Genomic DNA, 22,329 nt, shown 5'->3' on the forward strand with positions numbered 1-22,329 from the left:
ACTTGTAAATTTCACTGGCAATCCATCTGTAATCCTTAAAATCCTTAAAACTCTTAAATCTTCAATCTTCAGATGATGTCTTGTCTTCCCTCTGATGATTAGAAAACACAAATACATTGTGTTCTCCATGTGTTTGTGTGTATTCATCCACACATACATCTGCATCTCATTTTCACTGTTTCTCTCATTTCAGTAAATTTCTTTCACTCAACAACGTTACAGTGTTGCATTTGAAAACAGTGCATGCATGTCTTCTCACTGTGTAACCTTGCATAATCCTTGGTAACTGTACAGTAGACGTTTCATTGAAAGAGAAAAATCTTGACAGAGGTTCTTTAAAGCAGCCCTTTGATTATCATAGATCCTCCCAGTGGTTATCCAGTTACTGGCCTCTTTTCAACTATTGGCTGGAAGGAGCTAATTATGCAAGGTAGTGAATCCCTGTGGGGGAGGTGGGGCCAAAACTGAAAGAACTCCTTTGGCAGGCAGAATAGAGCTTTTATTGAGGATATTTCTAAGCTGACCATCAGGGACCAAATTGCTGGATTGTTCACACAAAAAAACACATCTCAGCTGAATCACGCTGCTCCCCCTCTTTCATTCCTTTCCTCGTTTCATTTCAGTGAGACTGTAGTGCAGAACCCAGCAGCAAGCAGAATGCAAGGAATCTACAGTATTCCCCTGTCTCACACAAGAAGCCCAGTTTACTACTAAACAACAAGAGAGCGGAGAAAGAGGCAGAACCAGAGAACAGTCAGGGGGAGGATTCAAACTGCTGTGGTTGAGAGGAGGAACGTACACTCTTGTCCTGTTCTGCTCTGCTCTTGTTTGCCTCAGGTGTGTGTGTTCCTCCCTCCCCTCCGCGGTGCCTGCTGTCAGCTCCATCCCTGGGTGGCTGAGGCCATGGTGTTGGTGCTGCAAGCCCTGCTGCCCTGCTTCTGCACCCTGCTCTCCCTGGACCTGCTGCCTGGGGTGGAACTCGCTGTGCCCTTGGAGGACTTCTACCCCTTTGGCCAGGACAAGGGGGACTCCCAGACCATCTCTCAGGACGACGGAGGCTCCGGGCTCGTGGAAATCTCTGTAGCTTTCCCCTTCTTTGGAGACAGGCACACAGGACTCTATGTGAGTACAGAACAGTGTGTTTATGAAATGTGTGTGATTATGTCTTTATATGTCAGCATCTGTGTATGTGTGTGCATGCATTTTGCAGTTGGCAATTGAGACTGACATAGTGTGGATTGTATAAGAACCTCAGGGAGATGAGATTTGGCATGCAGCCAAATACTACCTTGCAGTGCCCTTTGAGAGTTTGTATATGTTTGCGTGCACTCACAAGCTCTGGTGTGTAACCTCATTTGTAGAATATCATGTTTTCCCCCCACGGTTGGAATCATAATCCTTCATGAAGTTCTTTTCATCTGCCCTCAATACACTCTGAGGGCTTTCAAGTGCACCAAGGGAGAATGTGAAAGAAACTACTAGCAGAACAGTGGTAAGCCCAGTTCTAATAAGTCCACGATGAGCTGTTAAAGGAAATGACAGTTTGTGTTTTAACTGTTGCTGCAGAGCATCTGTGAGCAGTGCCTTTTCAGAGAGAGTGGGGGGAAAATATGCACGCCAGTGAGAGAGAGAAACAGTGCTCATGGGAGGAAGCCGAATGGTTTGACAAGGATTTTCGCGCACCACAGTGAAACATACTTTGATCTGCCTTTGTCATGTAATGGATTCAGTTCCAGCGCATGGAAAGGCAGAACTCCCTTAAATCAACACCACCTGTTGTGGTCATGCATCCGAGTTTTGATATCCGAATCCCCTCCTCTGTGCTCTGAGCCCCGCCTGCCTGCTTCCTGTTCAAACCAGGGGCAGGGGAGCCTGAGGAACCATGGCAACAATGGGCAAGGGCAAAGGTCATCTTTCTAATCTAAGCATCTGCGCCATGGCGGTGAGGTCAGTCTCCCAATGAAGACAATTTTTAAAACTCTTTTGCATCTACAGTGCACACAGTGCACAGACAGCGACACAGCATTTTAAGTGGGGTGTTTGAGTTATAGACTCACTGATCTGGAGAATCTCTATATTAGTTAAATTGTGTTTCTTCCCAGTTTTGCAATGAATTACAGCACATCACTGCTACTGTAATAATACTACTCACTAGTCAAATTAAAAAGTTTGGGCTTGTTCTTCTTAGATTGAATTATCATTTTAGAGAGATCAGAGTCTGAGAACTCAACACTCTTGAAATGTGCTGTGTTAGTTGTGATGTGATACTGCATCTCATTGGACTGTAATTCTGTAGTCACGCAACGCATAACAGATTGTGACAGGCACTTGAAATTACAGTCACGCTCATTTGAAATGCCTCACCTGAATCCATTACACATCTGCTGTAAAGTGCACTGACCACATGGTGATCTCTGCAACCAGAGAGCTGCTTTGAACAGTTAATATTTCAGTGGTGGTCTAAAATTGTTCTCTGGGGTTTGTTCCAAGCCTCTGGGCTACCACCACATGGAAGCTGGAAAACTAAACAGATTTTAGATGGTTGGTGGGTCCTGTCTCCCCTTATTATCAGAACTGATTATGTTTAGCAATTCACACAACTTACAACCCCTCACTACAGATCTGTTTTGACTATGAGTCTTTGTTCCCGCCTGTAGACTTATTTTTTCTTTGTGATCAAGAAATACAACAGTGGATTTAAAGACTGTCACAGTCTTGTGCTACTTGATTGCAGAAGTTTCTAATGGCTACAGACCCTAATCAACAGACCCTAAAAATCCCTGTTCAAACATGTGTCCCCTCCTGACTTGGTCCTGCTCCAGTCCCACTTCTGCCGCCTGGTAACCAGGCTGTCCTTCTGTTATGGTTTGGGTCTGGGAGTTTTCACATGTTGCTTGGATCTCTCCTCCTCCAGGTCCCCCCTCCCCTTCTCCCACGCCTCAGATAACATGGCAGGGGTCTTTCCCCTGGAACTGTCCAGCTGCTTTATCTGAGAAATGACCAATCACTTTAACAGAACACAGATGGATCTGCAAAGCGTCTTAGAGGCTTCCAAACAATGCAGTTCACGGATTAACTACTCTTACGGATGGCCAGTGTAAAGAACATGAAGGAGGATGTTCAAGGTCAGAGAGCAAAGAACACAAGTTTAAAAGCAGATGTGAGAAAAGATGGTTATGATCAAAGGTATTTTTTAAATATTAACCCTATTATAGGTACATAAACAAATGGACAGTGGAAAAATACAAGCTTTTCTAAAAGCTTTTTGTTCATTTTTAAATGCTGAAATGTGTACTTATAGTACTTATATGCTCAAGATCACGTGACAATTGAATGTAATCAGAAATAAACTACATTTTAAAAGGATCCTGCCAAGAATGTGCTGAAGTATAACTGCACTTACCACACATCTGCTATTGCTCATCTGCTCTTCAAAAGAGCTTCAACACATCAGTTTGAGCATTTTCATTCACTCACTCTTACTCACCGCTATGTATGGCCCAAAGATGTGTGCATCACGTTTTATTCTTTGTACTCTGCACGGGTACTTTTTATATGCATGTGTGGGATGAGAGATGTGGCTAAGTGATGAACATTTCATCTACCATGGTTAAGATATATCTACACATTCTTTGAAAAAGCAGACAATGCCCTAAAAGTAAGTGATGCAAATTAAAGGAACAGTTCTGTTTGCTTTTTTTACTTTCTATTTACTATGAAGAAGAAGAAGCCAGGAGATGTTTAGCTTAGCTGAGCATAAACACTGGAAGCTTGTTTGTGTAAAAACAAGTTGTGGTTTTTACGGGGGGTTATGACCACACCAGTCTTGGTGCAGTGACTTCCTGGAGTCCCCGCTGGTTGCCTTTTTAGCTCACAGTGATAATAAGACTCTAGGAAGTCAGCGCACCCAGCCGAGAAATAGCCTGCTACATCTTCTCATCTAACTCGCGGCAATAAACAAAAGCAAGTGAGTGTATTTCCTAAAATATCAAACAATTCAATTGGGCCTAAAACTTTATTAAATATGTATTCAAATACAATCCTTCAATCAATCAAAGAAGTCTTTGGTTTCCATTCTATGTTTCTTTCTGCAGCACTTACCTTTTTTATTACCACATTGTAGTTTTAGGTTTTTCATCAGTAACAGTATACATATTTTTTAACTATAAGTAGGCTATCAAAATTGTCTTCAAGTTATAACTTTAAATTACTTGATGAAAGTATTTCCTCTGCAATTCCAAACTCCAATTTGTTTTAGTTGAATACATTTGCCTACATTTGATCATTTAAAGAGTGCACTCACATCATTTTACACCAAACCTTCACATTACTTTCACTATGAGAGTCCTTCCACACTCAAGGTAAACTCTTTGGAGATCAAGGTGAGCCGAGGCTAAGGGGACAGGCCAAGTGCACAGAGTAGTCACTTCCTTCAGTCTCGTCAAATAATTCTACAAGCTTGTAACTGTGAAACCTCTATATTTGACAAGGGAAACAAATGTTGTCCTGTGCTGATCCATGGGCACCTTTTTCATTTGGGGAGGGAGATGCTTCTTACAGGGTTGGTTGATCGCACCTCTCTCTCCTGTGATTTTAAACTTGGTCATGTTACAGCATAACACAAGGCAGCTCTGAACCCATTCACTCTCTAGCATACTGTAAGTGTGATCCACAACCACCCTTCACTGGATGTCTGTCCTACTCATAGCCTGGTTGAAAATCATGAGAAAAAGAAAAGCATGTGATGTGATGCAATGAAAAAAGTTCAGTTTTAATTCCTCTAAGGTCATTGCCATGTCAAAGTAGTCCCCTAAAAATCTTAACAAGTAAGGAATACACTTGTTTAAACAGTTCCAGATGCTACTAGAGATTGGATTAGGCGATTAAGCATATTACAGTATTAGTATAAACTCTATTAAGTGTTCAGCATGATTTCCAACACTAATTTCGCTGTAAGATGGGTGACATCCAGACCGCTGCCACCACAGTTCTCTCCTTAGTGGGTGTGTGGGTGTGGGAGGTTTGTAGTTCATGTACATCCTTCCACTCATCCAGCCCTGTGCTCTCCCTCTTGTTTTTCTCCTGGTATCAGATGGGGCTCTGGCTGACCCCTGGGCCTTGTCCCTGCAGTCGGTCCTCTTTTTTTTCCCCACACCAGCCACATTCTTACCACATCACTCTGATGCAGAGGGGAAGACTGTGGTCGGCCAATTAACTTAGCCCCTGTGCCGTGCCAAACAAAACTTCCTCTGCTGTTTTTACAGCAAAGTCCTTCAAATTATGGTTTTCATACATGCAGGGAGCAGAGCCGAGAACATCTGACGTTGCTTTGTCACTGTCACATGCCATTCGGCTTGAATGCAGAGAGGCAAAGTTCACGCCAGCAATTAGTAGAAACAGGATAGGTGCAACGGTGGGAAGAATCTCCTCTTGTTGATGATATGCAGAAATGATGTATGAATGAATGAAGGCCTTTCATGGGGATTTCAACCCTTCAGCCTGTAGAATTTTCCTCTCCACTCAGGTTTGCCATCTTTTTTTTTTTTACTATTTTCACAATTAAGTGCAGTGGGAGGTCTGACACCATCTAATGTCTGTGATACAAAGACTCTGTCCTCCAACATTTTTATGAATGCTAAGTGCTACTTCGTAATATATCATTGAAATGAACATTTACCATATTGCTAAGTGCTATTTTAGAATCTATCACAGAAATCTCTTAATCTATCTTCTCTTCCAGAGGCTTTTCACTTTCTCCCCTAAATAACCTCCCTCCCTAAAAAACATTGCTCCTGCACTTCCTGTACACCTGATCTTTCTTGTATTAATAATATTAGCTTTTTCCACAACTCATATTATCTCTTTTATCTAGCACTACGTTAGTGAACCCACGAGCAAAACACACAAGACATTTACTGTCTACCATTGCTCTTCTGCAGTTTTGTGATCCAATTTTGCAAATGCACGCTAATCAATAGTTTTCATAAATGGAATCACTGTGTATATGTATAAGTGGTTGCTTGTAGTGACAAACCCACAGAGAATGATCCCCTAACTGCATTTGCCTTTTTTAGGGTCTTTAAGCTAATGGTTGTATACCGTAAAGTCACAGTTTTGGTTTCACCACTTCTGTCAACCTTGTTTCCAGCCGCAGCAAGCAGCTGTTTTTAGCAAAAGAAACTGATAAACCAACTGTATACTATCTGCCCAGCAGCAAACGTCATTTAACAACCAGCTGTCCCCCCATCCCCCTGGAGATGTTGCAGACCAAAACAAAGGTTAAAGGAGAATCATTTTGGAGTTAAAGGTGGACACAAATACATCTCTAAATAAATGCTAATGTTCCGTTGTGCTCTCTGTTGGATGTCTAAATAAGAAAACGTTGCAAACATGTTAGCCATATACGGTGGTGGTATGTCAATGTTGTATTTACAGCTTGTTGTGCTGCCCACAAAATCAATAAATGCAGCTTTACGAATAACAACAGAATGCCCCAAATGTAAAAATGTATGAAAACCAATCTATGTGTGCAGCTAACAAATTAAAATGTAAAAAGATTATGAAAAATACATGTCTCTATTGTCTTCAAATTGTTGATTTATCTGATCAGTAGCCCAAAATCCAAAGACATTCAATTTGTATTAATATAAAAAAGAGAAAACCAGCATGAAACCACATTTGAAAGACAAAGTAGTGATTTTAAACTTATTTTCTGGCAACGGAATTAATTTCCTGATTGTGTTAACGATACACCAATTGTCGACCTATTATAATTTGTCAATATTTCACCATGCTTCAGTAGACAGCTGCAGTGCTCACTGGATTTCTCCCAGAGGAGATATGTGGACAAGGGGTGGATGGGTTCATTTATTTGGTTACTTTGCTGTTGGCAGACATCTGTGGATTTATAGGCCGTAAAGGTCTTTCCAGGTGTGATGACTTTGCAGGTGCATGCATGAGCAGCAGAGACCTGGTTTTCTCAGCTGCTGTTATTTCACGAGCTAAAGGTAGCATCTGTGAGCTACATCGGAATGTGCAAACATCCGTTATGGGAGCGTCCGCTGCCCCATGCCGCTGTTTGCCGTGTGAGGTCAGACCACCTCTGTTTGTCCACCTTTGCCACTTCCCCTCAGCACTTCTACTCTTACCCCACCTAACCTTCCAAACAAGTCCCAGGGGCTTCAACTGAACAAAAATATGTCACTGATTTATGATCCTTTGTTACATACTGCAACTCTCTTCTCCTCAGGTTAACAACAATGGCCTCGTTTCTTTCCTGAGGGAGGTGTCTCAGTTCACACCTGTGGCTTTTCCAATTGCCGGGGATAGAAGGGTTGTGGCTCCGTTCTGGGCAGATGTGGACAACCGTCGTGCAGGGAGGGTCTTCTACAGAGAGAGCCAGGAGCCCTCCGTCCTGAGGAGGGCTTCAGGTGATGTCAGGACGTACTTTTCAGAATTGCCCAACTTCAACGCAACTTGGGTCCTCATCTGTACATGGCACCAAGTTACTTTCTTTGGAGGCAACTCCCTCACGCCGGTATAAACTCACACTTAACTTTACAGCTCTAACTCTAACATGTAGCCACATGTTTAACGTGAACAGGATTATAAGTTTTTACTATCCAGATCAGTGATTTTAAACCAGGGACACTTTTGAGTGAAAAGATTTAAAATTAAAAATTTGTGATGAAAAAAAAAAAAAGTCAAATAATTTGTGTTTAGAATCTTCTAAATTGGTGTGAAATGGGTTAAATTATTGTCACAGTAACCATGAGCCTTCACCTACAATAGGCTAACTGCACCGTACACACCTCTACCACCCTGCGTCAGTTGTAACACCTTTACACCATATGCCACTGAGAGTGAATGAAAACTCTTTTGCAAGCTAGAAGAGTTGAAATAGTATGCTAAATGTAATGAGTTAATGGTGGAAAGATGCAGCCTCTGTCACTGCAATTTTTAGCAGTAAGAATGGAAACTTAAATGAAAAAATCTAACAATATCCTAAACTCCTATATATCCTTAACTAAACATCGACTTTAAAACCAACTGAAATGAATACATTTGGTTCATTATATTTGATCTCATCTAATTGGATTGAACTACTGGGAGCCACTGGCCTAGATAATCTCAATGTCCCAAGAAATAGCTCTGTTGTTACCAGTTAAAATTTGTATATAATATGTAGTTGGAAAGTACAGCTATTGGGTTTCATTCTGATGTTAATTGGGACTTTTTTTGTTATCTGATTAAACAACTGACCCAGATGAGTGTATTATGTCTCTAGCCTGACTGAGATTTAGGAATCCGTACCATTAACATGAGGAGTTTTTCAAATGCATGCATTATTACCAATTTTCTTAGAAATTAGAAAATGGTTTAACCAAGCCTGTTCCTCTCTATGCAGGTAAATACTTTCCAAGTGGTGCTCATTACAGATGGCGAGCTTTCCTTCACTATATTCCAGTACAATAACATCACTTGGACCACTGGCATGCATGCCAGCAGTGGAGGAAACCTGGCTGGGCTGGGAGGAATTGCAGCGCAGGTAAGATCATGATTTCTTTTTTCTTTTTTTTGCTTATGGTGTTGGGCAGAATATGTAATATACAGTATGATCTGCTTCCTGTGAAGATGCAAACTACATTTTTCAGATTCAGCTGTCTTTTGTGATGTCTACTTCCTTGTTACTCTCTTCCCAGGCAGGTTTCAATGCTGGTGATGGCAAGCGTTATTTCAACATCCCCGGCTCTCATACAGCTGATGTGGTGAACCTTGAGGGAACCACCAACGTGGGCTACCCCGGCAAATGGGTCTTCCGTATAGATGATGCAAATGTGGAAGTAGGTGGCTGCAATAACTCAGGTAAGACCTGCTTCTAAGAGATAAGTTCTACTCATGGGCTTCTACTCTTAATACTTTTGCTTGTAGGATATCTGTCATTGACCTCTCTCTACAGCATCTGTGTGCCCACACCTGCGACCATGTCTGAACGGAGGCCAGTGCATTGATGACTGTATAACAGGCAACCCCTCCTTCACTTGCTCCTGCTTGGCTGGCTTCACCGGCCGACAATGCCAGATTGGTGAGTTGAACCGCTTCCTGCTCTGTTGTGCTTGACACACACTGCACATCATGTGTGAATACCTGTCAACCTGAGATCAGCCAGGCAAAATAATGTCGACCTGTAACAAAATACTTGCCAAACGAACCCCCGGATATTTCCTTAAATCACTGTATCAGCTTCATGTCAATCTGTTGCATTCTCCTCTGAAATTACCTTACAATTGACCTCGGCAAGATATTTTCTTCTAATTAAAAGAGTCATAATACTCCCTTTGTATTTCTCCTTGTCTCTCTAGATGTTGATGAGTGTGTCTCCTTTCCCTGCCAGAACGGAGGGACATGTGAAGACCAGATTAATAGTTTCATCTGTCACTGTCCTCCTGGATACACTGGCATTGAGTGTCAAACAGGTACAGAAGACACTTTGCCTTAAAGCTGGTACACACTGAGGTTACAGTTACATTTTTTATTTCTTCTTCTTAGAATACTATCTAAAGATTGTTAAAATGTGAAGTAACAGCACATTACAGTATATGTATAATTTTACACAATAGCCAAATACCCAATTTTTACTGTATTTTAAAAGTTCCACATGTTTTCTTTTACCCTCTGCATGAGTAAGAAAAAGACTTACTTAAAAACTGAAAAAAATAATTAATGAAGGTGTTTTGTGCCTCATTAAGCAGTTAAAAATAAACATGTATTTTATAATATCTTGGTCCAGGCTCTCTGGAGCTTCTGTGCCCATTCCCACATGTATCAAACCTCTTCTAATACCTTTCACAGCCAGCAACACATTCTTGCAGCGTGAGGGGAGCAGTGTGGCGGATATATTAATCAGCTGAGTAAATATTCCATCAGCGTGTCTCTCTGTCCCTGGGTGTGTGTTTGTGTGTTACAGACATTGACGAGTGCAAAGACAGACCATGCCTCAACGACGCGTTGTGTGTGCAGGGCGCTGGCAGTTTCACCTGTGTTTGTGAACCGGGTTACACTGGTGTCCTGTGTGAGACAGGTGAGAGGGTTTTTTTTTACAGTCCGGGGGAACGTAGGCATCTCTCTCCAGAGGAAATATTTTATGCTGCTTTCTACATCAAACTCAGTGATCTTGGCAGATGTGTTTGGAAAAATGGATCCAAGTTGAGGTTATGGTTGAATTCATTTGGAAACAACTGTTTCTTTTTTCTTAGTTCACACAATATAGCAATGAACCACAGTGAGAAAGTTCACTAAAGTCAGGTCACTTTCCAAAAAGACATTCACTTATCTGGCTCCTCTTGTGATTGATTGTTGATGAAACTTGAACCCATTAGGTAATTGAATTATCAGGCCCTGCACAGTTCATGAATCCTTGTATCTACACGAGACGGGATTACTTCTAATACCGGACACCTGGTCAGTGAAATTCTATGCTTTCAGAAGGGAAGTTCAGTGTTCTCAATCCAGCTCAATGTCTCAACCACATCTTGCTTTTCCATGTGAAGATTGACATTTTTTAATATAAAACTGAATCAACAGCAGAGAAATTTCTCTTTTCTGATTAACTGACTTTTGTGCAACCTGCAGACATAAACGAATGTGAGTCCCAGCCCTGTCTGAATGGAGGAGATTGCATCGATCAGGTGGCCAATTTCACCTGTATTTGTCCCGTTGCCTTCAATGGAGCAGTCTGCGAGACAGGTAACTTGAATTCAACTGAAATTCTGCCAGTAAAGTAAATGTTTTTTTAATAAGACATGTTGACATAGCCTGTAAGACCTTCGTTTGCCTTTGGCTTCCTGTAATATAATATTTTTTATCTGGAAAAAGCACAAAGGGAATACTATCATACCTTTTTAAGAGCCAAACGAGTATTCATGGGTATGAACTTTAATAAAGCGAGCTGGTCCACTTGTTCTCCAGTGTTACACCAAATTCTGCACCAAACTAAGCCTTTCAGCTGCGGTATATTTCCACTGCAAACATTTTCCTCATACAAACAAATGTGCCTTCATAGTATTTAATAGGGTCATGAATCTTGAACTGTAAAGAAAAACATTTGATCCTAAATACGTAGAGGGTCACAAATGTAACTGTAGTAGAGGTCTATCGCTACGTAGTTTTCCAGAGGTATAGGGCTAGTTTCTCCGTGATTGAAGGCAAGGCAAGGCAAGGCAGCTTTATTTGTAGAGCATATTTCAGCAACAGGGCAATTCAAAGTGCTTTACACAAAATCAGTTAAACAGAAAAAACACAAGTATCCTCAAAAGAAAAACAATTTAAAAAAAATCGTAAAATAGATAAAACACAATTGTAAACTTGACACTACCTTCACACTAATTTGTCAATGTTAGTGCTACCTTTCGTGATCACCCTCAGTGTCACTACCCTTCACGACTCTATTTTTAGAGACGTTACCTTTCGTCTCCTTGGACTCTTCTTGAAGACTGTTGCATGTGTCAGTTTGTCCATCCTCCTAGATGTTTGTTTTGTTCTGTTACTTTCTGCAAGTCTAGTTTGAAGGTCGGTTCACCCAAATTCCAAAATGAAGCTGACAAAGATGTATTCTGATTTTATTCATACATTAACATAAATGCATGAATAAACAAACATTTCTCATAAAAAAATCTCTTACATTTGTTCAATCGGTGCTCTTGGGTGGATAAACTATGAAATGGCAACACTGTTTCTAAATTACAGCAAACATATCTGCCATTTGTTAATTAAGCTAAAATTAATTATTAGTTGTATGATTATATTACACACATCTTATATATTTCTCATATGCTGTATCACATCTTTCTAAATTACCTGTAGGTATTGATATCTAGACATGCAGATAGTTTGGGGTTTACCTGCTCAGGTGTTAAGATATGTCTGATTTCTGCTGCCAACTCAATACAATGGAGGTGAATGGTATTTCAGTTTTTATTGGGACTTTTTCTCTTGTAAGAAGTGTTAAACATGATGTATATGGATGGACCCAAAGCCCAGGGACAGTCTATTCATCTTGTTTTTTAATTTTGAATGTCATTTTTCAATGCCGTGGCTCAGCTCTGTTTTCTTCCATTGTATTGTTGTGGCAACACAAATCTTAGAGCCCGTTATCTAACTATTTGCATTAATAAGTACTGTACCACCAGAGATAAGTGAGGAAATATGTTTTGTTGTTTAGTAATCAACCAACCCTTTAAAGCACATTCTTATCTTACTTTTTTTAGACTTGGAGGTGCTTCAGGACAATTCAACTGAGGCAGAAAACCAAACAGGTAAAAACATGTAACACTACAGCTTAAGATTAGCCAATTTCTTTCACATACAGTGTGAGTCTTAAACCCCAGCCTGTTTTTCACTTGCTTTTACATACGCAGCCTTGTGTGAAGAGGAAGATTGCAAGAAGCATCAGATTTGTGAATACACCGTCTTGGGAATCTACAACTGTACATGTGCTCCAGGCTTCTATGGTGACGAGTGTGAAGGTATTGTACACTCACTGCAGGCAGCTGGGCAGGTAGAGAGCAGACCGGGGTATTTAAAGAGGAGCTGTGCTATGCCACAGGTATTTGGAGCTCTGCCTTGGAAGAGGCTGCTGTGATGATGAATTATTGTAATTATCAAAACTGACACAGCCCCGCCCAGTTTACTACGAGAACCAGTCGCTTGATGCTGTGAATAATGGGTTTATAGCACATTTTATTAGTATACCAACAAGAGGAAGTGCTTTGTCTAGACTTAAAAAAGCCTCTTTATGAGTCAAAGTTGTTCTTTGGTATTCAGGTCATTTCTTCACACTGTTGAAATATGCATGCTTCCACCCTGCTACTGGCTTTGCTGGAAGTAGGCCAATGCACCACACTATAGTTTAAAGCACAGCTGCTGCTTGCATAACCATAGGGCAATTTGAACACAAAATATGTAGCAGCTATCATCCTCAGCTAATTATTCATACCTTCCTTTCATAAATGAAAAATAAGTCATGTTATGTCTGTGTCACATTATATTTGTTTTAGGACACAACTGATGAGCAAATTTAAAGCTAATTCAGGTTCCCATGAGAGGTAAATGCTCTGGTAGCAGTTGTTGCAGGGTTCCCCTCCCCCCACCAGCACCCAGCTATCCACTAGTGTTTAAACTATGCAAATGCATGCTACTTCTCACCCTTGAGCTGAAATAACTATCAGTGCTTATATAGGCTCTCTTAAATCTCCCAAATACTTTCCTGCCTGGCTCACTTGGAAGGCACAGTGGAAAAAAGAAGCCTGATCCTTCAAGGAATAGAAAGTAGTGGAACTCAGGAGTGCCTAATCAGGCTCTCAGATCAAAGGGCCTGGGCCGCACAGGTGGCCAATGAAAGTGGCTCTTGCAAATTAACAATCCATTAATTGCCCTCGGGGCCATACATTTTGGTCACAAAATATGCTCCATATCATCAGAAAAATAATACCCTCCACCGAGCTCCCGGGACTTGAAAGGGGAGCCATTTAGCTGTGATACAGCCACGTCCTTTGATCCACTGCTGCAATTAGGAAGGAGAGGAAAATAAAAACATTGTTACAATTTGTACAGAGCGGATGTGCAGCATGCTGACTGGTAATCTGCTGGTCCAGTGAACTTTGTTGGAAAAGATTAGAGAAAGAGAAATGACAGCGAATCAATACATAGTTTATAGTATAGCAAATGAAAGACACTCAGCATATGGTACACATGTTGAACTTGAAACCTTCTGTCTGTTTACACTTAAAACTGAAAACGTAACATCATTTAAGTACTTGCTTTCAAGTAGCTCGAACAAACTTTCCAGCTTTGAGCTTCCTTCTCTTACTCACACACTCATACTTACACACTCTCTCTCTCTCTTTTCCTGTGGCTGCAGAGGAATGTCTTTGCCAGAATGGGGGTGTCTGTGTGGACATCAATGGGACTTGTGAATGTCCTCCAGGCTACACAGGACTCTACTGTCAGTTTGGTGAGTATGATATGTATAATCCTATCAGGTGTCTAGAGCTTTGATGATTGTGAAAGGAAGTGCGGTCCCTGTAAGATCACAAATGTCTCAAACCAGAAATTGTGAACCTGTTGTTCACAATGCCTTTCTCTCAGAAGTAACCCAGACGCCATGCAGCAACAACAGGCCGTGTCCTGATGGAGGTCCTTGTTTGGAGTATGGAGGAGCCTACCTGTGTACATGCCAGACTAGTGGAGCAGAGCTAGATCATAAAGACTTCTACCCCTATGGTAAGAGCCTCAGGCACCAACCCAACAACACTGCACTTTGCAGCAATGTGTCATTGCACTAGCAGCTGGTTTCTATAGCGACAAACAGATTTTTAAAATACACTGGTCTTCACAACTGTTTTCTTTTACAAAGGTTAATGGTCACATTTGCAGTTTACATTCACGATGTGGAGGAAAATTCCAAAATGATTTATGCCGTTGGGTGTTCTGAGGAGAATTTGTATTTGATCCAATCATTAAATGACAAATAACTTGTATTTCTTTAACCAAGTCCCCGCGTTTGAACGAAATGAATGAGGTTTTAACGTTTCCCAGTGCAATGGAACACAGTCAAGTCTCGGTGTGTGTTTTTCAGTACAGCCCCAATCGGTCTGCGACTCCTCTCCGTGTCTGAATGGGGGCTACTGCTACGAGCGGGATGGAGGCTACACCTGCGAATGCAAATACGGATATTGGGGAAAGCATTGTGAAAAAGGTAATTGATAAAAACACTAGCAAAATACCTTCACATGAATTTATGAAGAGCCTTAATCAAAGCATCCCTTAGGCTTAAACCCACCTTTAATGAACCAGGAAACATGCCATTACAATGCCGAAAAGCTTATGATAATTTGTACTTTAGTGTAGTTATGAGCTATTTTTCTGAATTACAACTTGAATTGCAATGTACTGCAACAGATTTATTTTGTGTGATTGAAAGCTATTGAAGTCTCTGCTTCAAGGATTGTCCCGGTCTTTTTCCAGTTAGACTCAATACATGTGCTTCTGGTCCCTGCCGCAATGGAGGCTCTTGTAAGGAAGAAGCTGGGAGCTACAGATGTGTTTGTCCTTACAGATTCACTGGAAAACACTGTGAAGTGGGTGAGTGCCACCCTCAAGTAATACTATTTAAAACATGTACTCTTTGTGTGAAAGCTTTTGAGTACATCTATGGTAGAATAGAACAGGGGTGGCCCTGCCAATTGAAAGGTTGGTGGTTCGATCCCCGCCCCTGCAGTCATTGTCGAAGTGTCCTTGGGCAAGACACTGAACCCCGAATTGCCCCCGGTGCTGCGCATCGGAGTGTGAATGTGTGTGAATGTTTATCTGATGAGCAGGTGGCACCTTGTACGGCAGCCCCGGCCACAGTGTATGAATGTGTGTGAATGGTGAATGTTTCCTGTAGATGTAAAAGCGCTTTGAGCAGTCGTTAAGACTGGAAAAGCGCTATATAAATACAGCACATTTACATTTACATTTAGAATGCATGGGAAGCAATCGTCCCAGAACCCCCGTTTTTTATGAAAGATATGGTTTCTTAATGTTTTATTGTTGTTTTTTTTAGCCTTAAACTGTTTTTAGTCATGTCTTGTAAAGCCTGTTGGGCTGCATCTTTGCATGAAAGGTGCTATACAAATAAAACTATTATTATTATTATAATCAATAATAATTATCAGTGTAATTTCTTGCAGGAAAGCCAGACCCCTGTTCCTCCAGCCCCTGTCTTAATGGGGGGACATGTTTTCACTACATAGGAAAGTACAAATGTGAATGCACGGAGGCCTTCAGCGGCAGGCACTGTGAAATAAGCAGGAGCTCAGTACCAAGCACTGCAGGTAAGTAGACTGTGTCTCACCACACAATAATGTCCAAATCTCGCTCCGATGCCGAAGTTTGTAAAACATTGACTTCAATCGATTGGCACAGGCATGGGATATCCTGAGCTGTTGAGTGTAGAGATACTCGCTGTACATCTGAAGATAATTTTAGCAGCGTTGCTGCACCGGAGTCCCAACATTCACAGATATAGAACAACTACAGACTCTATATAAAGTATTACTTGGTGAGTTATGTCTACACGCTGTAACGGCACGCTGCAGATAATTTTAGGCGGACAAAAACAGAGAGCCTGGATGGACAACACCTATGTTGCTGTTAGTCTAGTTTTGGGTGAGCACCTTAAAGCCCCAGTGTTTATGACCTTGTGTTACTTTGCAGCCATGCTGACATTTGTCAACGTGCATGTATTCATTACAGTCCTTGGCTGTGGGCTGCCTCCACAAGTGAAGAACGCAGAGGTCCAGTTCTCCTTAACAACACCAGGCTCCATGGCTGTATATATATGCCACTCAGGCTTCACGCCTGTGCCCAGAGCCACCCAGAGCATCTGTGGTATTCAGGGGGACTGGAGCCAGCCCCCCATTTGTGAGGGTCTGTAACACACGTGGACACACATTCTGAACAAAAGATGTAGAAATTCAATGCACCTGTGCACATACGTAGTTCCTATGTATATGTGTGTTTTGCCATCAGACATAAATGAATGCCTGTCAGTACCCTGCAAGCACGGGGGGACATGTGAGGACCAGGCTGGCTCCTACATGTGTCACTGTTCTCAAGGTTTCAAAGGCCAGAACTGTGAAATAGGTACTATGTTCATTCAACATGTTGCATTACTTTAAAAGCTTATACATTTGAACATAAAGTTTACACAGGACAGCAATACAATTCTACTGTTAATATATGTGTGCAGAGCAGGACGGGTGTGAAACCGACCCCTGTCTAAATGGAGGTGTGTGTCGGGGTTACAGACGGAATTATTTATGCGTGTGCAAGGACGGCTTCTTTGGGGACCAGTGCCAGATGTGTAAGTGGCTTTCCACTGCCTCGCAAGTCAACTGCACTTAGTTGTGACATGAACCATAGTGTACTGACTGCTTGTCTTTGTCACCCCCAAGTGGAGAATCCTTGTGTACTGCAACCTTGTGGAAACCGTGGCCTCTGCAGGAGTGACAAGAGAGGGAACTACAACTGTGTTTGCAGAGTAGGACACACAGGAAAAGACTGTGAGAAAGGTCAGTAAGAGTCACACCAAAGAGCACCAGAGCCCAGCTCAATCCCCTTGGCATTTGTCCCCCCATACTCTGTAGCTCATCCTCTGCATTGGAAAGACAACTCTGTAATTATTTAATGTATGAATTTGACATGTAAGGTTGTCACTGTTCCCAGACCTGTTGCCTCCTTCTGGTCTTCATGTGTTGCGTGTGGAGGAGAACGAGGTTGAACTGCGCTGGGATGAGCCGGATCCCTCACACAGCCTGATCAGCGGGTTCATTGTCACTTATGGTCCCCTGGGCTGGAGCAATCACAAAACAGATTTTTTGGAAAGGCAGCAGTCCACCCACGTCATGCGAGGCCTGGTGCCCGGCCAGCTGTACAACATCTCCACCTTCTCCATCAAGCGCAATGCCAACAACAATGACAACAGCCAGCCTGCCACAGCACTGATACGCACCAGTGAGCACACTCTTTTAATTCTGTGGTAGTGAGAAAAGGCTTCTGGAAAGTGCTTCTCTCTCTGTGTATTCACATACGTTTGACTGCACGTTTGTTTCTGTGCTAGGACCTCGGAGGGTGGAGCAGCTGCAGGTGGTCAATGTGTCCTCCTCTCAGGTTTGGCTGAGCTGGCTGGTTCATCATGCAGCAGTCAGCAGGGTGCACGTGTCTCTGTTGCCTTCAGATGGCAGTGAGGCTCGCACTGCCGTGCTCAACACAAGCACCACTGAGCATACCTTCAGGTCAGGTTCTGCACCGTGTAGTCTTGCATTGACAGACCTATCTCCACAGCGCTGTGGAGGAAGGTCTGGCAACAGAAGCATACACTTCTGTAAAAGTAAAAAAACACTGGGTTGTTTGCATTCTTTAGACCAATTAAAATGTCTTGAGCAACATTATGTTCCAGACACAGTGAGCATGGCTCTGCAAAAGTCTGTCGTAAATCTTCAACCGAATGAACCAAGCATTGCCTTGTTGTCTGATTTAAATTTCCGTTAAAACCTGCTACTTTCCGTGTGTAACCTTGCACAGAGGTTCCACATAACGTTCCTCGATGCGACCAGAGTTTATAGTAAACTTAAAGAAATCTATCTGATAAATAAACTATTGTTGAGGATCCAGACTATGCACTGTGTTACAAAACAACACTGACAACCCAGAATTTCAATTGATTGTACTGACCTGCAGCATCCTATGTCTCCTCTGAATGGAGCTGTTGAAGTGCTTTGGGTAATATATCTTTCAGCCACTAGAGTACACTATTTGATCACATCTTTTGAGGCTCTTAACAGTGTTATGAGGATGATGAGGTTTGCTATCGTGCTTTGATGCTTTGGTGCCATTTTTCTGTGTGCCTCTTGTGTTTCCCAGTTCATTACTCCCTGGCCAGATGTACACAGTGGATGTGTTGACTCAAAGTGGAATCAGACCAGATGAATTTCCCTCCACCAGCCACTCAGCTGGTCCCCTGCAATTCTGGACAAGTTGGTTACATGTCATTATTCACAAGTTATCAGGATGATTATAAATATACATTTAAAGGCTAGTCAACTAAAATTTAACTTAACTTGACTTAATCTCAAATAGTCAGTACAGGCCCAATGCTAACATGCTTATGTATGTGTAGAATATTTAAAAAAATCTTGGAATTAGTCTTTGATAGTCATCTGTACAAGGCATTTATAATTAGAGTGTAAATGTTCCATTACCCACTATAACCTATTAATAATAAGTATAAAGCAATATTAAGCTTGAAGAAATATTAAGCAAACCAAAATTGAGAAAACCTTATGAGGATAAGTTTGAGAAAGAAATGCATTTTATGTTGTAATCATGGTCTTCAAATTGCTGGACATTCCGGTCTGTTTGAATGTAAATTACTCGAGATATTAATATGTGAGGTGTTCTGATTAGCTCCGCTTTGTTAAAGGTTATCATCAGTGAATCAGTTTCATTTGTTTATTTTATATATGATATCATGTGTTTTGACATATATTGATTAGAGGATGGATACGCGACCCGAGCCCGACGGGACCCGACGGTACCCAACGGGCCGGGCCAGGTTCGAACAGATTTTTAGAAAGGGTGCTCGGGTTCGGGTCGGGCTCGGTCACATCAGCGCGATAAGGCATTGGACATTTATTTGTTACCGCATCTCTTATTGGGGCGGCTTATCAATACAGGTTAAGCAAGGTATTTATTTTACTCAGATTTACTGACATAATCCCCCACATATGATGTTAATAAAAGCGGCCTTTCCACACAAACACACGTACATGTGTCATTAGTATGAGAGACAAATGCGATTTTAACTGTGTCGGGCTAGGGTTGGGCTCGGACATAAATATCTTAATGCCTGTCGGGCTTGGGTCGGGTTCGGTTACTGCTCTGTCGGACGCGGGCCGGGCTCGGACAGAAAAATCTGGCCCGATCCGCACTCTAATATTGATACACATGTGCTTTCCTTTTGTTTTCTCTTTTCCTCTGTACAGTATGTAATGTAAGTAGTCAGCTCATGTGCATGGGTTAGGGGGTTACTGTGGTCAACAATTACATTAAGAACACGTTTAATGCTCTCGATGAAACTATCTGAGTATCTACATGTGTTATTTCCTCAGGGCCTCTCCCGCCACAGAACCTCTCCCTGTCACATGTGACCACTAACTCAGCACTGATCACCTGGAGCCGCCACCCGAGAAACGTCCCAGATGGCTTTGTGGTCAATGTGACCCGAGGGTTGAACACCAGGAGTCGCTTCCTGCCCAGTGGGAAATTAGGATCATATACTCTGCGTGAACTGACACCAGGACAGCACTACTACGTGGCTCTCACATCTGTGAAAAGCACGGAGCAGGAACAGATCCACAGCATACCTCAACACGTAGCCTTCACTACCTGTGAGAAAACCAAGGCTTCTCATAACCCTTTCATTTACACAAACACATGCCACCAGGTGGATGTGTTTCCACACAACATTTCTTGTGTTGACAATGTTGATGCCATGCCCAGCCATTTAGCTAGCATGGCCACTGAGCAGACCTGTATAGGTAGTATATTTGCAATGCAACATTAACCATTTACAAGCTGGCTTGTAAGTCTTAAAACATATTCCGTATACATTTCCTTTGACCCAGTGCCAATGGGGGCAAGATCAGGGAGAAGAGAGAGGCCAACCGGGACTGGACCGGGGACTCAGGTTGGACGCATACTTCCCCCATCTCAGCCTCAGGACCTGGGAGGCACAACAGAAACAGAGGAATTGCACAGGTACATGTTGAGTGTTAAACAAGTACAATGGTAAGAATTTGTTTGCACCTGGTAATTCAACTGTGATGCTAAACCGTTGGTTTCTACACATGGTTTCACAGATACACAGAGCTCATTGACGGAAGGGGAAAGATAACAGCCAAGTTCATTCAGTTGCCTCGAAAAGCCGTTCGACATCGTGCTAGTAAGTACACACATGAGCAGTGGTGGAATGTAACTCAGTACATTTACTTACATAAATACTTAAATACTTGCCTAACATACTTTTACTTAAGTAACATTATCAATGCAGGACATTCACTAGTATTTTTACAGTGTTGTATTAGTACTTTTACTTAAGTAAAGGATCTGATGCATATAAACAAATGTGATTCAAATTTAGGAAGTCACTACTCTAACACTGTTTGACATTGCATGTGTTTATAAAATATTTCCAGCTAAAAGTAATGCTGTCATGTTGCTTTAACTACCTAATAAAGTAATTGATTGTGCTTCTAAAGCCAGATGAGTTCAGACATTACTCTCTCTGACATCTGACTCTGACATCTTAAACAAACAAGCTACACCTACATATTGAAACAGGATGTTCAAACAATGAAAACATATCTCATTGGCTTATCTTGATGCAGATGGAGTAACTTAGGCCATGGTGCTATAACCATATTGTTGAAATCTACCTAGTCCTCTAATGTAAACTGGATCTTTGTGCTATCACACAAACAGACCCACAGTATCTGACACATGGTGGCTGCTCTATCAAGCAGCTTTTGATAAAGCCAGACAAGTCAGAGAACAATAACTTTCAGGAATAAACATTTTTTCTTTCTCTTAATTTTCAAATGATCATGATGATTTTAGTTGTGTATTTTCACTTAATGCATCCCAGTGCAGAGGTTTATAGCCCATAGCCTCAACAGAACCAAACAAAAACAGTTAAACAGATGTTATTTTGTGCTCCTGAGAATAGGTTTCCTTTCTAGAATTGTTGTGCCCTTTTTTAATGATGTTACACCCATGATGTCATCATATGAGTTTGACCACTTTGTTGTGTTTCATTTTTCCAGGCTGAGGAATGTTCACCGTACCTTTAAAGTCTTTTAGTATGATGTCTACATTTTGTCTTTTTATGCTGATTCATGACCGGAAACGTTTTCCTTGCAGAACCTGACCCACCAATTAGATTAGAGAAGATGGAAGAAACAACAAACAAAATCAGCCTTGCACTGCAGATTCAAGAAGAAGGTTTAAGAACTAAGCCTGGTAGGTGTTTTGGCGGCACATCTGCTCTTGTAATTGATCCCAGCTGATGAGGTGCAAACACATTAGATTCATTTCCAGTTGGAAAAAAACAACTTTATATATAACTAGTCTTTAGACATGTCATTTATTACTAGTGTTGTGTGTGTTTGCCAAGCGCTGTGATTGAATACCTTGAAAGACAGGAAAGCTAAACAAAAAAAGAGGAGGGAAATGGTGTAAATGCTGTAGATAATGTTGAGTTGTGGGTCTGAAACTTGAGCCCCCCTACTCATTCTATACCGTGGATGTTGATGACAGCTGTTGTCTTTTAGAGTTGCCACAGGACTGTCGCAGTCTGCCCTGCCAGAACGAGGGCACATGTGTGAATGGAGGCGACTCCTTCATCTGCAACTGTGCAGCGGGGTTCAAGGGCGGACAGTGTGAACTGTGTAAGTTCATGTGTTTCCTCTCCACACTTACGCATACACACGAGGTGGGTCCAGTGAAAGTAGGCTGCTTTCTGGCAAATGTACTGGATAGTCAAGATTTAAAACACATGGTTTCTGCAGGGAGAACCATGTTTGTCTGTCTGTCTCAACATCTGATGTACAAGTTGATAAGTCAGTAACATCCATTTAAATCCATCCATCCATTATCTACACTCACCGGCCACTTTATTAGGTACACCTGTCCAACTGCTCGTTAACACTTAATTTCTAAGCAGCCAAT

At 41.8% G+C, this 22,329-nt stretch overlaps 1 protein-coding gene across 1 annotated transcript in view; it reads left to right on the forward strand.

Moving 5' to 3' along the window:
• Positions 1-198: 198 nt before the first annotated feature.
• sned1 (sushi, nidogen and EGF-like domains 1) overlaps positions 199-22,329 on the forward strand; it is a 24,937-nt gene continuing 2,806 nt past the window's right edge. Inside the window, 26 exon segments of the mRNA XM_034880407.1 lie at positions 199-1,122; positions 7,250-7,537; positions 8,408-8,548; positions 8,703-8,865; positions 8,960-9,085; positions 9,363-9,476; positions 9,968-10,081; positions 10,633-10,746; positions 12,267-12,314; positions 12,417-12,524; positions 13,919-14,011; positions 14,146-14,280; positions 14,636-14,755; positions 15,025-15,141; positions 15,732-15,875; positions 16,297-16,686; positions 16,793-16,906; positions 16,998-17,114; positions 17,269-17,556; positions 17,663-17,837; positions 18,466-18,578; positions 19,713-19,991; positions 20,229-20,361; positions 20,463-20,545; positions 21,523-21,621; positions 21,933-22,049. Of these exon segments, the coding sequence (XP_034736298.1) occupies positions 904-1,122; positions 7,250-7,537; positions 8,408-8,548; positions 8,703-8,865; positions 8,960-9,085; positions 9,363-9,476; positions 9,968-10,081; positions 10,633-10,746; positions 12,267-12,314; positions 12,417-12,524; positions 13,919-14,011; positions 14,146-14,280; positions 14,636-14,755; positions 15,025-15,141; positions 15,732-15,875; positions 16,297-16,686; positions 16,793-16,906; positions 16,998-17,114; positions 17,269-17,556; positions 17,663-17,837; positions 18,466-18,578; positions 19,713-19,991; positions 20,229-20,361; positions 20,463-20,545; positions 21,523-21,621; positions 21,933-22,049 (3,952 nt within the window). The 5' untranslated portion in view covers positions 199-903.

The sequence above is a fragment of the Etheostoma cragini genome, chromosome 9 (genome assembly GCF_013103735.1).
Source record: "Etheostoma cragini isolate CJK2018 chromosome 9, CSU_Ecrag_1.0, whole genome shotgun sequence".
In the NCBI taxonomy this organism is placed as follows: Eukaryota; Metazoa; Chordata; class Actinopteri; order Perciformes; family Percidae; genus Etheostoma; species Etheostoma cragini.